A 13,708-nucleotide genomic window follows, 5' to 3' on the forward strand; every position below is an offset into this window, starting at 1 on the left:
AACAAAGGCTGGCGTATTTCTCCTGAGAAATCGAGACACCACATGTTATTAGTATCAAATCCTTTAGAAAAGCTTGTCAGTTATTTTACTATGACAGGTTTTTTTGTTCAATTCCTAGGCATGGCATGTTGAAAGCTGGTGAAGAGGACACGTAAAGTCCGAGCTAAACAACGGAAATGGCACAAATCTAAAGCGATTTCTAGTAGAACTCAGCACCAATTTTTCCAGTTTATCTTGCATCAACGTCGTTCGTTTAAACGTTCGGCCTACCAGAAGATCGAAGCAGCAGACTTAACGATTTTTCAGAGTGAGTAGTCTGCGCGTATCACCGCTATCAATGACATATACTTATGAATGAATATAGCTCGAATTAACCCTCGATATTTGTAGATTTACCTAAAACGGGAAGCACTAACATTCAGCTCAACTGGTATCAGCTGTTTCCATCGCTTTATTTCTTTTCCATGATCGATCGTGGGGCGTGTAACATGTTGATTATCCGCTGTCGGTTGGTTTTTATATTTTTATTTACATGACTCTATACATATACCATATTGCGATCAGGCCCTCGAATACTGCCCTGTTCACCACTTCAAAACAAATCGAATCTTGGTACTCTGCGCCCGTTTCTGTCGTTATTTCCTCTCAGGTCTTTTAGTTTCAATTCAATAGCTCTTTCACCTATAGTTCAGCAGGTTATATTTAGATACCACTATCCGAGATGACGGTATTGTATTATTTGTTCGTATTACCAATATATGACGGTATACGCATCTATGCGTGTGAGGTATGTATGTGAAACAAACTAATGTCTGTACAGAGCATATCGCGAGAAGCTCTTGTGTTTTTTTTTTTTCTCTTTTTTACTGCCCAATTGTTCATTTTTGGCTTAAATCACTTGGCGCAAAAGCTAAATAGTGTGCACTTCCCGATCACCTTTTGTCATGCTTACCCTAACGCCGTTACGTATCTCGTTATGATAGCATTGTTCTTGGATGAATGTATTTTTATCCGATTGTCGCCGAACACTTGACTAAGATCGAAATTTAGATGAGCCGTGTTTAATTTCTATGGTCTAACAAAGACCATGTTCTCGCCATCATCGTATTAGCTAGGTAATAGATAAAGGCCGCACTAAGAAAGGGAAGCTACGAGTAGCGAATGACTGATATTCGTAACTTAATTTATAGGGGGATGGGGGGAGAATGTTATAAGTTACTTCGTCTCCGGTTATTAAACTTCGATTGAGTGCAGGATACGCTTTCGACGAGCCTGGACCTGCTGTATCGACCTCACGATAAGTTCGTCTGCTGTAATAAAGTAAAAAAAATTTATGAAAGCTTAGTTTTTTCGGTCAGTGTCAAACGAATTTAGGTCCCTAGAGCTTCCACTCGAAACGTCTGCTTGGCTTATTAAGCATATTTGCCACGAACATGCACACATCGATGCTTTACAACAAACCGAGCAACATTCAAGAGTCGGAACAAAACATTTGATACCAGTACCTCTATCATTTGAATGGCCTTTTAAAAAAGGAAGGTGTATTTATAGACTCTTAAGTATGTAATGGTCCCTTAATGAAATCGCTTAAGGCTGCGTAGTAAATCTCTCAATTTGTGGATTGACGTACTTTAGATAACGATTATTTTACCGAAACAGTTCAGCCAATCATGTCTATACGCGATGTAGTAAATAACATAGATTCTTTTTGACGACTGCAGCGCGTTGCTATATAAATAATCGTTGGTAATCAGGCCAATGTTTGATCTGCATTTCGTGCTTAGTAATATATTCAGACTTCTTAATAAAACAGATGTCGTATAATTAATGTTATTGTAATCGACGAGATGGGGCACATGAAACAGATCAATTGCTTATTTATGGATATATTCGAATAAATCCTCCGTGATACTGGCTGAAATTGAAGAAAAAAATCACTTTTGCGCTGGCTACCGTGAAATTAAATGTGTAGGAAGCTTGCCGTTACCACTGACATCAGTGGTAACGGCACCACATTGTAGAAATATATCGTGAGTTGGCAATATTTTTATCAAAATTGTCGTTGTATTTTTGAATGGGAATAAACTTTGACAGTAAAACAATTTTACTGCATTTCAAATGCAGCCCATTGATGAATTAACAGATAAATCATTGAATTTAGCCGATAACGGCTTGATGGAGCTGTTCTATTATGTTTCCATAAATAAGTTAAAAATAACCTTCTTCATTCGCGCCCTCTTCCTCTCATCTTTCGAGGCGTCGGCGCTCTAAATTCACTGGGCTGGTTTTGATCTTTATTGTGAAGCTATGCTATAACAGAGGAATACGAAGTATGTAGGCAATCGAAAATAGTTTGGGGTCTCTTACAAGGCTCATAATTGTATGCGTCTTTCCTTAAGGTGTAGGGGGTGTTTACAGTAGACAAATACGGCTTTCGCAACACACCCTTATTCAGCAGTTAAGGTTTAGAGCGCAAGCTGTATATATATATATATACACACATATATATGTGTATATATATATACACATATATATATACATATATATATATATATATATACATATATATATATACATACATATGTATATATGTTATTGGACCGCCTGTACGATATTAGATAAGCAGCAAACATATAGTACATGTAGTAGACGATTTTATATTAGAAGTAACGTAGGGTAGGTAAGCAACTAGAATACTACTTATTTTGCCTTATTAGACCTTAAATTTGTGACGTTCGTTACTGTTTTGAGAAATCGACAAACGGGAACGATGATTATTATTAAGGTATATTATTATTGGGGCATTTGGTTTGACAACGGTCGCTAATTAAAACTCGAAAAAAAAACCTGCTGCTGATCGAAAACCGCATCTAGCATCATCCGCGTCTATACCGCAGCGATCTCTGTCGTCGTGTCTGCAATTAATCAACACATAACCAACATTAAAGTAACCAACGGTGAATGTCAGAGGCGTTTTTCCAGTAATGGAGTGCTATGACATTGTCGATAGCTTTGAAAACGTTGAGCCTGGCGACAATGGGAAAGATTGGTAACGATGATGATAAGATAACGAAACATATCGTGAGAGCATGTCGAACAGCGAATGGCACGGTAGAGGTATGAGACTTTATTACTTTAGTCATGTCATCGGTGCAAGCTATCTCTGAAATTCTGATAAATTAAGATATGTTTTAAATTTAATATGTTTATATTATAATAATATATAATAATAATACGTCGCTAGTACAATTTTGCCAGAAAAAACGAAGATGCTCACAAAGACGATTACTCCGTACGTTCATGAAAGCCATGAAGAACGCAACAAGAACACCTGGCGATAGTGACAGGTCAACGAAGCCGTCGGCCAGCCCTAAATCAAGGACTTCAAACTAAGTGTGATAGTATTCAGATTGCTGCAGCAACAAGGTTTCGGCAAAACACAAACTATAATGAAATCCCATCACAACTTCTCTTGAGTTAGCGCAATCCAGATAGGGCCAGCCTGCGCATTAGGCTCCTACATAGCATTGAGAATAATGTAGCGGCAAAAAAAGTGGGCCGCTGCAGCGCTTAGCTGACGACTATGATTTATGCAGAAGTCATTCTTCAGAAACTTTTTTTAGAGAAAGTCATAGGAATTTCGATTTTTTACGTTTTGTAATGTAAGTTGAGTCGTTGTGACATGAGCCTTTCAAATCAAAGTAGTAACAGATCATGCATCCAGACAGCTAATTAACTACAAGAATATTGTGTTTTAAAGTAACCGCAAAGATCATCCTAGGCTGAAGGCGGCGGTTATGATTCAGTGTAGTGACTCTTCTAAAGTACTGCTTTGTTCAAACAAATGAACTATATAACGAGACGTTTATACGGATATGTTAGGATCTGAATATTATTATGTGGCCGTCTTTAACACGTGGCTTGTCGGGCCTTTCTGTTTTACCCCTTCCTTTTAACGTTGCCCTAAGCCGATAAAGGTAGTGCGCCACAGTCGTGTCAAACGCTGTATGTCAAAGACCAGACCCGCCGCAGTGGAAACCGAAACACTGTTACCAAGAGCATGGTCTTGTGTATCCAGAATGAAGGCAATAACTGTTAAGCTTAATGCATACAAGGTTGCAGCTTATGCTAACCATTGTCAAACATCTTAAAGTACTTTATCATATGACACCTTAAGCAGTTTTTCGATTGATATTTCTAGATAAAAAGGGACACTCAAGGTCGACCCCACCAATCGCCAAACGATGATTTTGAATGATTCAATGGAAAGATCTTCCCAGTTTCTCTTTCCGGTTTATGACTTGATTTATTGATTCAAATCGAAAGTTTGGTTCGTTGCTGAAGACTGGAGAAATACATGTCCCTAAGATAATAAACTTGGCTAACTATTGAAAGATTATTACGTGTCTAAAATGTTTTATCCGTAGCACAATATGGACGACAAGGCTAAATGAAAAACGAACTTCTTGCTATTTAATTCCGTCATTTAAGTAGCTGTCCTGAAAAGAGAAACCTTGAGGCCATACTGCACTGGTTCTAGCGTGCAACACGGCCTCATGGCATTCTAATACCAGCTTATTGTCGTAGTACCTTACGAGCGGCGCATAGCGTTTCGAAGGCTGCAAGGCCCTTACAAAGGAATGCCGTCTAGGCCTTGCAGCTTGTCTTCTTAAGCCTTCCCTGGGTCAAGCTCTAGCCAAGCTACCATTTTAGCTTTTAAAAACGTTGAAAAAAGTATTCTAACGCAGCCACCTGATATAATACCGGTCAGGGCACGGGTGACTACTTAAACTTGTGAGCATGGACGGAACTAATAATCGATACGTGTCATTTCACACGCATTAGAGACGCCTATAGCGGAGTGCCTATTGCGCCACCTAGATGTAGTGCCCTTAGGGTCTATACGATTTTTCGTTCAACCCAGCCTTCCTCGGGCTTTCAGGTGGAAAAACCTCTGTTCTGCCTCAAATGCGGCCAAGGTTGCATCAACGAACAGAATCATCATGACCTGAGACATCTCCGTAGGTCAGAGAAGAGGACTGCAAGATCAAGAAAAAAAAACTGATAGCTCTACTAGCAGCGTAGCTTTGTACAGGGGCTGACTGCTTTCGCCGCAGGCGGCACGGCAAAGTAAACAAAACATAAAAAGTTCAGCATAACTGTAGGCGCGAGCAATACGTGCTCGTTTCCAGTGGCTTCAACCAGGAATACATTTGTTTTCCGTTCTTACTACTAGTTAGTCATCGATAGACACGTTTTTATTACGAGGTTAAAGCGCATACCTTGGTTAGTCTGCCGATGACCACCACCGTAATCTACCTTATAAAATCATCTGACCGCGCATTCTAATTAAATTTTACTCGTATACGACAATGACGAACGGTAAACTACATACCAGCTACTCTGGAATGTTACTGTTAAACTGATGTAAACAACACGTCAGGGGTGCAACTATGAACTGCGTAGAGGAAACAAACGAAGAGTCATTCCAGTGAAACGAAAGGTATTCGACAAAAAGATGAAAGGTACCATTTATCGCATAAAAAAAGAAGAGCCTCATCAAAAAAGGTCGTAGCGAGCATGACAAGGCCAGACGAAGCCTACGTGGACTTACTTGAAACGATCAATAACCCCTTTTGGTCACCTTATGACTCTGCTGGGCCACCACACAGGTGCGAGGGTGTTGCTGGCCCGTTGGAGTATCAAGTGCGTTTTCATAGATGATACAGTAAAGCAAAAATAATACAAGTTACTGTTTTGAAGATGCCAAACCTACGTATGAAACATCGCCAAAAGTTGATCCGCATACCACGGACAGCTCATGGTGTCAACGTTATTCATCGGAAAAGTTCCTCTTCACAATTACTTGTTGAAATCCTCGGTGGACTGTCTTGGACCTAAATCTTTGTTTCATCCTTAGCATTGATTAGAGTCTGCATCTATATACAAATAGACGTATGTCGATAGACTCTAGACGTGTGTCGGGCAAGAAGGTGAAAAAAAAGAAATACTCTTTCGCTTTACAATACATCTCCGTCACTCCTTGAAGATACTTGATATACTCTATTTAATGCGACGAATGCGCTGCTCCAATTCTGACACTGAATCAATACAGATCCGCCGAAGAGGCCACCTTTTCGAATGTTAGAGCTAGCACGGTCATATCCACTGGAACAGTCTCTGCGTTAGGTAGCGACACATCACTTAGCATGTGTACAGGACGTATTTCAATAACACATTGAGATTCTATCCACATGTCTGGCTATAACTGGAACGCAAATTCGTGATATTGATTCAACACGAAGGCACATGTAATGAACGCGTCAACTTACTGTGCTTCTGATCAGCCACGAAAGCATCGCCCTCAGCCTTCAGCTCCTCCATTAGCTGGTTGGCGGTTCGGATATGGCGCTCGCTGCACGAACTTCCGCTTCCATAGTCGTAGGTTCCGCTTAGGCGGTTATTGCTTTTGCGGTCCAACTCGTCCAGACAGTTTGAGTACAGCGAAGTTCCGTAGTTATAGTTGATTTTGTACATCTGGGTCAAGGGTCTTTTCCAGTGCTTGGGCATTTTAAGGGGGTGACTGTGTCCTCGAGTGGTCTTCGTAAACGATACAATTGGTGTGACCAACCGAAACAGAATGGAACCCGAGCTTGCGTCGCAACTGTCTTAGAGAACCCAATGACCTTGTCCGCCTTTCTGGGGAAAGCACCGTATGGGAGAGGCCTGTTTGCGGTGCTTGGTTGTGACCAGCCAAACTTCGCTAGCTTCTTGAGGCTGCCGAATGGAAGAGGCTCTGGAAAGGCTTACTGGATAGGCAGGACCGAGCATACATCTCGGAAACATTTAAGGATCTCTATTGTCGGCGGTGGTCAGTCAGATTCACTACACTATTTTTTTTTTCGGGAAATTCTTAGTACGAGATTAAGGACTCAAGCATTGAACTAATAACAAGAAGAACAATGACGTCAACGTCATCTCTGGATGTTCCCTTTTCGAACCTCATACAGAGTTACATGCCTTTTTTTTTTCTAGAAAGCAAAAAAATACACATCGTTTGGTATACTGTAACTTGTAACTGCGTTATCAAAATTTAAAAATATTCGCGTATTTTACCAAAGCGTTAGAACCTTATAGCTGCTTGGAACGCGTAGGTGTGAACATCCGCGGCGCACACATCTGCGGTTCAGCCATCAGTCGAGCCTTTACACTATCCACCCAGGGTAAATCTGGCAGGACCTGTATCGTTGTTTAAAGCTTGCCGTATCTCAAACGCGCCCTTTTTTCAACAGTGCGTAATATGGAAAAGCTTTCGTCAGAATATTTTTTCGGCCAACACTGCGAGGTCAAGTAAATGTTCTCGCGTGCATGTGTGTGTACGATTATGCTTCATGCCATTTGATAACTTGGATAGATATTTCTTAGCTTTCGAAGAAGCTTAGAAGATACTTTTCATAAGCAAGAACCCTTAAATCGCTTACTGGTACCGTCGGTGACTTATCCGCACGCAATCCAAGCGATATATTCGAAAATTCGTCTATTGGCTGGCTGTACTAGTATTCATTTTGCGCTCATTCAGAGTTCAGCCGTCAGCTTCACATTATTTACGTCTCGGCTGATATCAGTTACGAGCTCGCTGCCCTTTCTTGACCGGCCATAATAATCTCTAAGCCAGAGTAGCGATTAGTCTCAAGTGTGTGCGGAAAGTCTTGCATTCGGTTAAAACAATTTGTTCTACCTGCTCCGCTTTGTTTCAACAGGTACTTATGTTTTGAGATATCTTGGCACGACTTAGGACAGCAATAGCTGCATCAGGTGTAGCCGTAACGGCAGCTGTGGGCAAATCAGTCGCGTCAAAAACCTTGCCAATGTTTGTCGACTGCATTCACTGCTTTTTGAAATATTACCCAAAGACTAACTCTCCTCGTTCGACGAGAACGCCATAGCGCTCATCGAATTCCAGCCATGCCACAGGGTATTGTAGTATACACGTCTCACTATACACGATAGACACCGCAACTCAATGTTGTCTTGCGCAGGCGCGTTAGTGCGCGTTGCCCATTGGTGCTACTACCATGGCCAATTTTTGTTTAGGCGCTCGTTCGTCCTCCATTCCAGCTTTAGTGCTGGTACCCAGAACGATCTCGTGAGAACCAAACTGCACTTCGCTCTCGTGACAAGTCTCAGTCTGATGTCTGGTTGGTTCAACGTTCGGAAAGCGAACGGAAAGCTAAAAAAAGAGTTAGCATGGACTGCTTTGTTGATAGAATAGCAAGGGATAGTTCCACCGGGAACCTCCGAATTATTGGTAAAAAACACCAAAACGCCTTAAATAACTGCACCGCTGTGTCATGCCATAATCGCTTAAACTTTGACGGACACCTATGCATAAAGCAGCGAACCTACGCCTCTAACGATAAGTTCCTACAAACAGAAGCGTAGACTCTAGATTACGTGTAAAGCGGTCTGTTAACCGCTATGTTGTAACGTACTTCGGAATCTGGTACCTATTTGGAGAGTTTTGACCTACAGAAACTATGATTCAAAAGCTCAGGAGCTTTCTAAAAATCGCACGCCTCTCAAAAGTTCGACTGCTTCCGTAGAAATATCAAGTCTCTATATCTTCTTTCGAATTTCGTAATTTCTTGACACTCAGATTATATCACTCACTTGTGCTCAGATTATATCATATTTTATTCGTGAGCTCGAATTGCGTTTGTATTCTACTTCTGTGCGACATATTTGCTCATACAGTTCTCATAAAATGTTCCGATAAAGTCAAACACGGATATTCTCAAAGCGAGACAACAGCTACGCTCACAGATTGTGGCCTGGTATATCGCTCAGCCGGAAGCGAAAACGCGATCCGCAGATTTGGATGCCAGTCTGCTTTAGACAAGCTAAAGTTCCTTAAAACTCAGCCAGCCCTGATGCTCTATGTGCGTACATCGCATACAATGCAATTTCCTAGAATATTTTAGTACGAGAATACTCCAGGTGTGGTGTGACAAGTTTTAGACCTTCACCAGCCATACTTTGATATCGCTGTGTACCTTGCGCACGATACATCCCATACAATTAGCGGCATGAATCACCACTTTGAAAGCACTACAGAACATTCGTTTGACACTCTAAGCGCTTCATCTCTTGCTACATACGTCACTTGTCAAGTATCGTATAGGGTGTTAAAAGCGGTTACCTCACGCGCCTTGATCGCAATACCAATCAGCCGGTACTGGTGTGTCGGCGCGTACATTTCTTATCAATGATTACGATCATAGCCAGTTAGTGAAACCGAATCACTCTGATGTTCAACACAGTTCTAGGGTATGATTGTATACGAAGTTACACTATACAACAAAGAAATAGACTACGGAACCAGCTGGTTGCCAAGAAAGCGATACGAAGACTAACTTTCTCAGCTATCAATTACCTTGAGAAAACATTTTTTGAGGATCTCCGACGTAGATATGCATGCAGTAATAAAATATTCCTTAATTAAAAATATGTCTAACATGAGTGAAAAGTAATGGTATCACCAGGCGCTAAGAGTAAATTATTTCTGTAGTAATTTTTTGCGGAAATCAGGGATTCCTGACTTCAGCATAGACTCTTCAAGCTTTCCCCTGTTGAGTGCTTCTAAACTGAATAAAGTCTGGCTTGGCCTAATGCCCTAGTTAAATTTCACTTTATAGGCGCTTATAGGCTTTGAATAACCTCCTCCGTACGCACGGCATAGTTAAAAATGTTATTGTGATACACATATCTTTCATACACTTAGGTGGATATATTTAAAACAATATTCGTACATATAAAAGTTTTGCCTGCGAACTGCGCCAGCCATTGGCTGTGCTTATATAACATGAGAACGCATGGTTCGGCGTGATGAACGTTTTTTTTTTCAGTTATATTGATGCATGAAACCATAGTGGGGTTAATGTGGCTGTACAGGTAATTGTAGTATCCGCATTAAATCGTGAAGCATAAAGACAGAAACCTAATAATGGAGCATGAACTAAGTAGCTATGTTTCATTGTGGCATCGCAAGAGGTAAGCCAATATGACAAGCAATGCTATTCTCATTCCACTTGCGTCCTCAGAAATACGTCTGCACCAAGCATTTGTTATTAAAACACACTCTGATTTATTGCCTCCCATATGTAAATACATTTAATTCTCCATTTTACATAGAGTAAAGAAAAGAATGTATCAAACCTCATTTATTTGCCTTTTTGAAAGTATTCGAACACGTTATAGACGCAGTTTAAAAGAGCAAGATACATTGCTCATTTAGATTGTACGAATCTATTGGAATTTATAAATTTGAACAATTTGCCAAGCTTTTTCAAGGTGGTACAGAGTCAAAAGAAGGCATAATATCTCTCATAATTTTCAACACGCGTGAAGCACTTGCATCTCTCATCAGGCTCGTAAAACAACGAGATGACGGGAAAATGCGTGATGTAGGATGGAAAGTTTCTTTCTGATTTGCATCTTAGACGGATAATGTAGGGAAAAAAATAAGAGACTACGAAATTTGACCACTTTCTTTTATAGACTGCGGAAGTCGTCAACGAAATATCGCTAGCAAAAAGACACTCGTTAGGGGATATGGACTCTCATTACTATTGTTTGTTATTTATAAAAAATTTAGGATGCAACCGAAGCTCAAGTTTTATGGTAAATATACCTCGACACCATCATGGTCGAAAAAGGCCAAAAACAGTGCGGAACTTCGAATAACTAAAAAATCATTGACCTTACGGAGCAATGTGTGAAAGAATTTTGAAGTACAAGTGTGGGGTCTATGTGACAAGTTTTGGACTTTCACTCCATGAAAAAAGACGTTTGTGCCGAGATCTCAATAAGAGTACCATTCAAAAATATCTAACTGCACTAGTATATGCTCTTTGAACTAGCCCGCAAATTATGCTCTCATACTTTTTTCGTTAGACTTGACTGTTCATTAGACAAATTGTTCAATTTTTAAGTCATACACAAAAGATATAAGATTAGATTAAAAAAAAATAGCAAGTTTGAGAACTTTTAATAACTTCCTATTGCTTTTTTGGTGTTTTCCCCTCATTTAGTTGGTCGGTCTTTCAAGCGGCTTCTCATTTTCACTGAATTATTAGGATTAAGCTAAGGTTTATTTTGAAACGAGGGGTTAGTCATTTCTTGGTGCTAGCATGGGGTATGCTTGGAAGGGTAAAAGAACAATTATATTAGAATAAAAATAATTTATCGCAACAGAACAAGGAGATAAAAGATGGAGAATACTTTGAGAATTGCTGCAGAATACCTAAATATAGACGTAATTAGTCTGAAAAGAATGAATGAAACAGTGAAATAGAACTGAAGATAAAAGAGGATAACGAAATAACTCCAGCCAGCAAGGTAATAAAATAATAAGAATCATGCAGTGGATCAACGTGAACAAACTAATGGATGGAATTTGGATGGAAGAAATGCGTCAATCTAACAACAAAGGAGTAACCGAAATAACCGCCACAGGTTAGCGGATATAATGCAATAGAAAAACAGAACGCTTGCGTGAAATCTAAACTTCAAAACTGTATAAAGTAAAGAATGCCATTTCATATTATTTAGATACTTCTGAAATATTAGTTTCGCTTTTCGAAGTCGCAAGAACACTCGGTCGCAAATCTTCTTGCTTCAAATATAAATCTTGGGAGCTCGTATTAAAACCTAATTGGACTTCAGCAACCTATAATATTCATTGTGCAATATTTTATTTTTAGCTTCCCAGCATATGTTAAGACCGAAACACTGCCAAGTGTCACTTGAACATAACATGATTTACGTCATACTACGAACGAGAAAAACAGTTAATTTTCGAAAAAATACAATACAAGAATAATAAAGGATAGTAACCAAATAACCAGAGAATACCTAGGTATAGAATAATATTGTTTAGTTGATAACATAACATGGAAAAATAATTATGAGTAAACAGAAGTAGAAGGTAAAAAGTGATAAAAACAGTGCCCGTGCTTAGAGGTTACATTAAAAAAAGTGGTTAATAGATGTCAGGATGTCCAAAAATATCTTTTCTAGTTAAAAGGTTGTAATCAGCTCCTTTTATGTACCATATGAATCAGTCGTCAAATATAACGTATCGAATTTTCTGCCTATTAAAAATTGTATGCTTGCAAGGCTATGTTCAATTGCAGCTTTTTGTTTAAATGCTTTGTCAGCGAGTCTCTATTTAGTTTCTCGTACACATAAAGCGGTACATTTACGTCGATCTACTTTTTTTTTTTATATCAGATCAGCTTTAGCACCAGTGTTTTTTTAAACCTGAATGTCAAATGGGAGATAAGTAGTGAGACTACTAAATTATCGACTACATTCTCAAAGGGAAAATTTTTTCGATTATGAAACGGGAGTCCTATTGGCTTTTCAAAGCGCATATTAAAAAAATAGGAAATTGTTACAACTCTAACGCTCTTTCTTACCTTTTTTTTAAATCTAGGTTTTTAGAAGGTGTGCAGTTTAGTATAATAGTCGTAATATGGAAGTAATATTGTTCCTGTGGACAGCTTCCTCTCTCACTTTCAGTTCCGAACGGCAGAGAACCCAATCATTTTGGAGACTATGTATTAGTGGATGGAATATACCATTTCATGGAAATAAGCCTGATATAAGAATTGTTTTTTCGACGACTGTAATAACTAAGTTTCCAAAATTAAGTTTGTACATAAAATAGAGAGTTTAATGAAAATCATGCTAAAAAAAAAATAGGTAAATAGCTTAAAAATGTATCTACTTGTAAAGTTGTTTATCTATTCGGGATCACCTGTGTATCGGATTTTTCATGGTCCCTGCTAAATTCGAGTTAATTTCAAAGCCTCATAATCAGACTAATTTCTAATTCATTATGTTTGGATGAAGTTTAATGTTTAGACATTCTTTACATGCTTCTATGATTGAAGATATTTTATAATTTACCTGCAGAACTTGTTAAGGCTCTAGAAAGCAGACGATTAGCCAAGATATTGCAGAAGGTATCGGCCTTAATTTTGCAACATTTTAAATTTAAGTGCTTATTATGAGTAGTTTTTTAAGGTGGCTCAGTGTATAGCAAAATATTCTAGACCTGAATTTAGGATATTCTACAGGTATCCGTCCACTCAAATCTGTATAAAAATATATATGTGTAGTATGTCATAGTGTCTTCCAAGAAAGGAATTCTCTAGTTTTCCCATTGAGATACTGCACCTTTTCATTAATCGTAACTTAATACTTATCTTAAATTAAAGCGGCAGAACGCAGCATAATATTGCACACGTAATATGATCATGGAGGATTTCGAAAACGAGGATTTTCAGGCCAAATAGAAGGCAGCAAACAAGTGTAATTTTGGTAGTTAAACTGGAAGTGGGTGGAAGACTTTCGATATGCGTGCGTTAAGCATAATTTTGAAAAATTTGTTGAGAGTAATCCATGACTAGACATTGTGTATTATTCTGTTCAGTAGTTAATCCGTCATTTTCATATACCATCCCAGAATCTTTGTGTGCGACGATTTTTTTTGAAGTATTTTACTTAGTGCAAGAAAATGCAAATAACAAATTGTTAGGATGAACTTATTTGCATTTTCTTGCACTAAGTAAAATACTTCAAAAAAAATCGTCGCACACAAAGATTCTGGGATGGTATATGAAAATGACGGATTAACTACTGA

The 13,708-nt window shown here is 38.9% G+C and overlaps 1 protein-coding gene across 4 annotated transcripts; it reads right to left on the reverse strand.

Annotated features, from left to right (window-relative positions):
• Window positions 1-423: 423 nt before the first annotated feature.
• On the reverse strand, window positions 424-6,664 carry fln (flightin). Of its 4 annotated transcripts, none has more exons than XM_086980156.1 (3): window positions 6,333-6,663; window positions 2,848-2,915; window positions 424-1,307 (listed from the first exon to the last, which is right to left on the reverse strand). In XM_086980156.1, exons 1-2 carry the CDS (start codon window positions 6,568-6,570, stop codon window positions 2,887-2,889), a joined length of 267 nt encoding a protein of 88 aa, XP_086836282.1. In that variant the 5' UTR covers window positions 6,571-6,663; the 3' UTR covers window positions 424-1,307; window positions 2,848-2,886. The 4 variants fall into 4 exon arrangements, with proteins under 4 accessions (XP_086836282.1, XP_086836281.1, XP_086836280.1 ...); XM_086980155.1 differs by having other exon boundaries at window positions 424-1,310; XM_086980154.1 differs by lacking the exon at window positions 2,848-2,915 and having other exon boundaries at window positions 6,333-6,664.
• Window positions 6,665-13,708: the final 7,044 nt, after the last annotated feature.

The sequence above is a fragment of the Varroa destructor genome, unplaced genomic scaffold (genome assembly GCF_002443255.2).
Source record: "Varroa destructor unplaced genomic scaffold, Vdes_3.0 BEIS01000002.1, whole genome shotgun sequence".
In the NCBI taxonomy this organism is placed as follows: Eukaryota; Metazoa; Arthropoda; class Arachnida; order Mesostigmata; family Varroidae; genus Varroa; species Varroa destructor.

Excerpts from the sequence above, each read along its gene's own strand:
- fln (XM_022793862.2), bottom strand. The coding sequence starts at position 6,570 with ATGCCCAAGCACTGGAAAAGACCCTTGACCCAGATGTACAAAATCAAC. Across the intron at positions 1,311-6,332 it reads CGTGGCTGATCAGAAGCACA|CAGACGAACTTATCGTGAGG; the intron begins GTAAGTTGACGC and ends ACTTTATTACAG.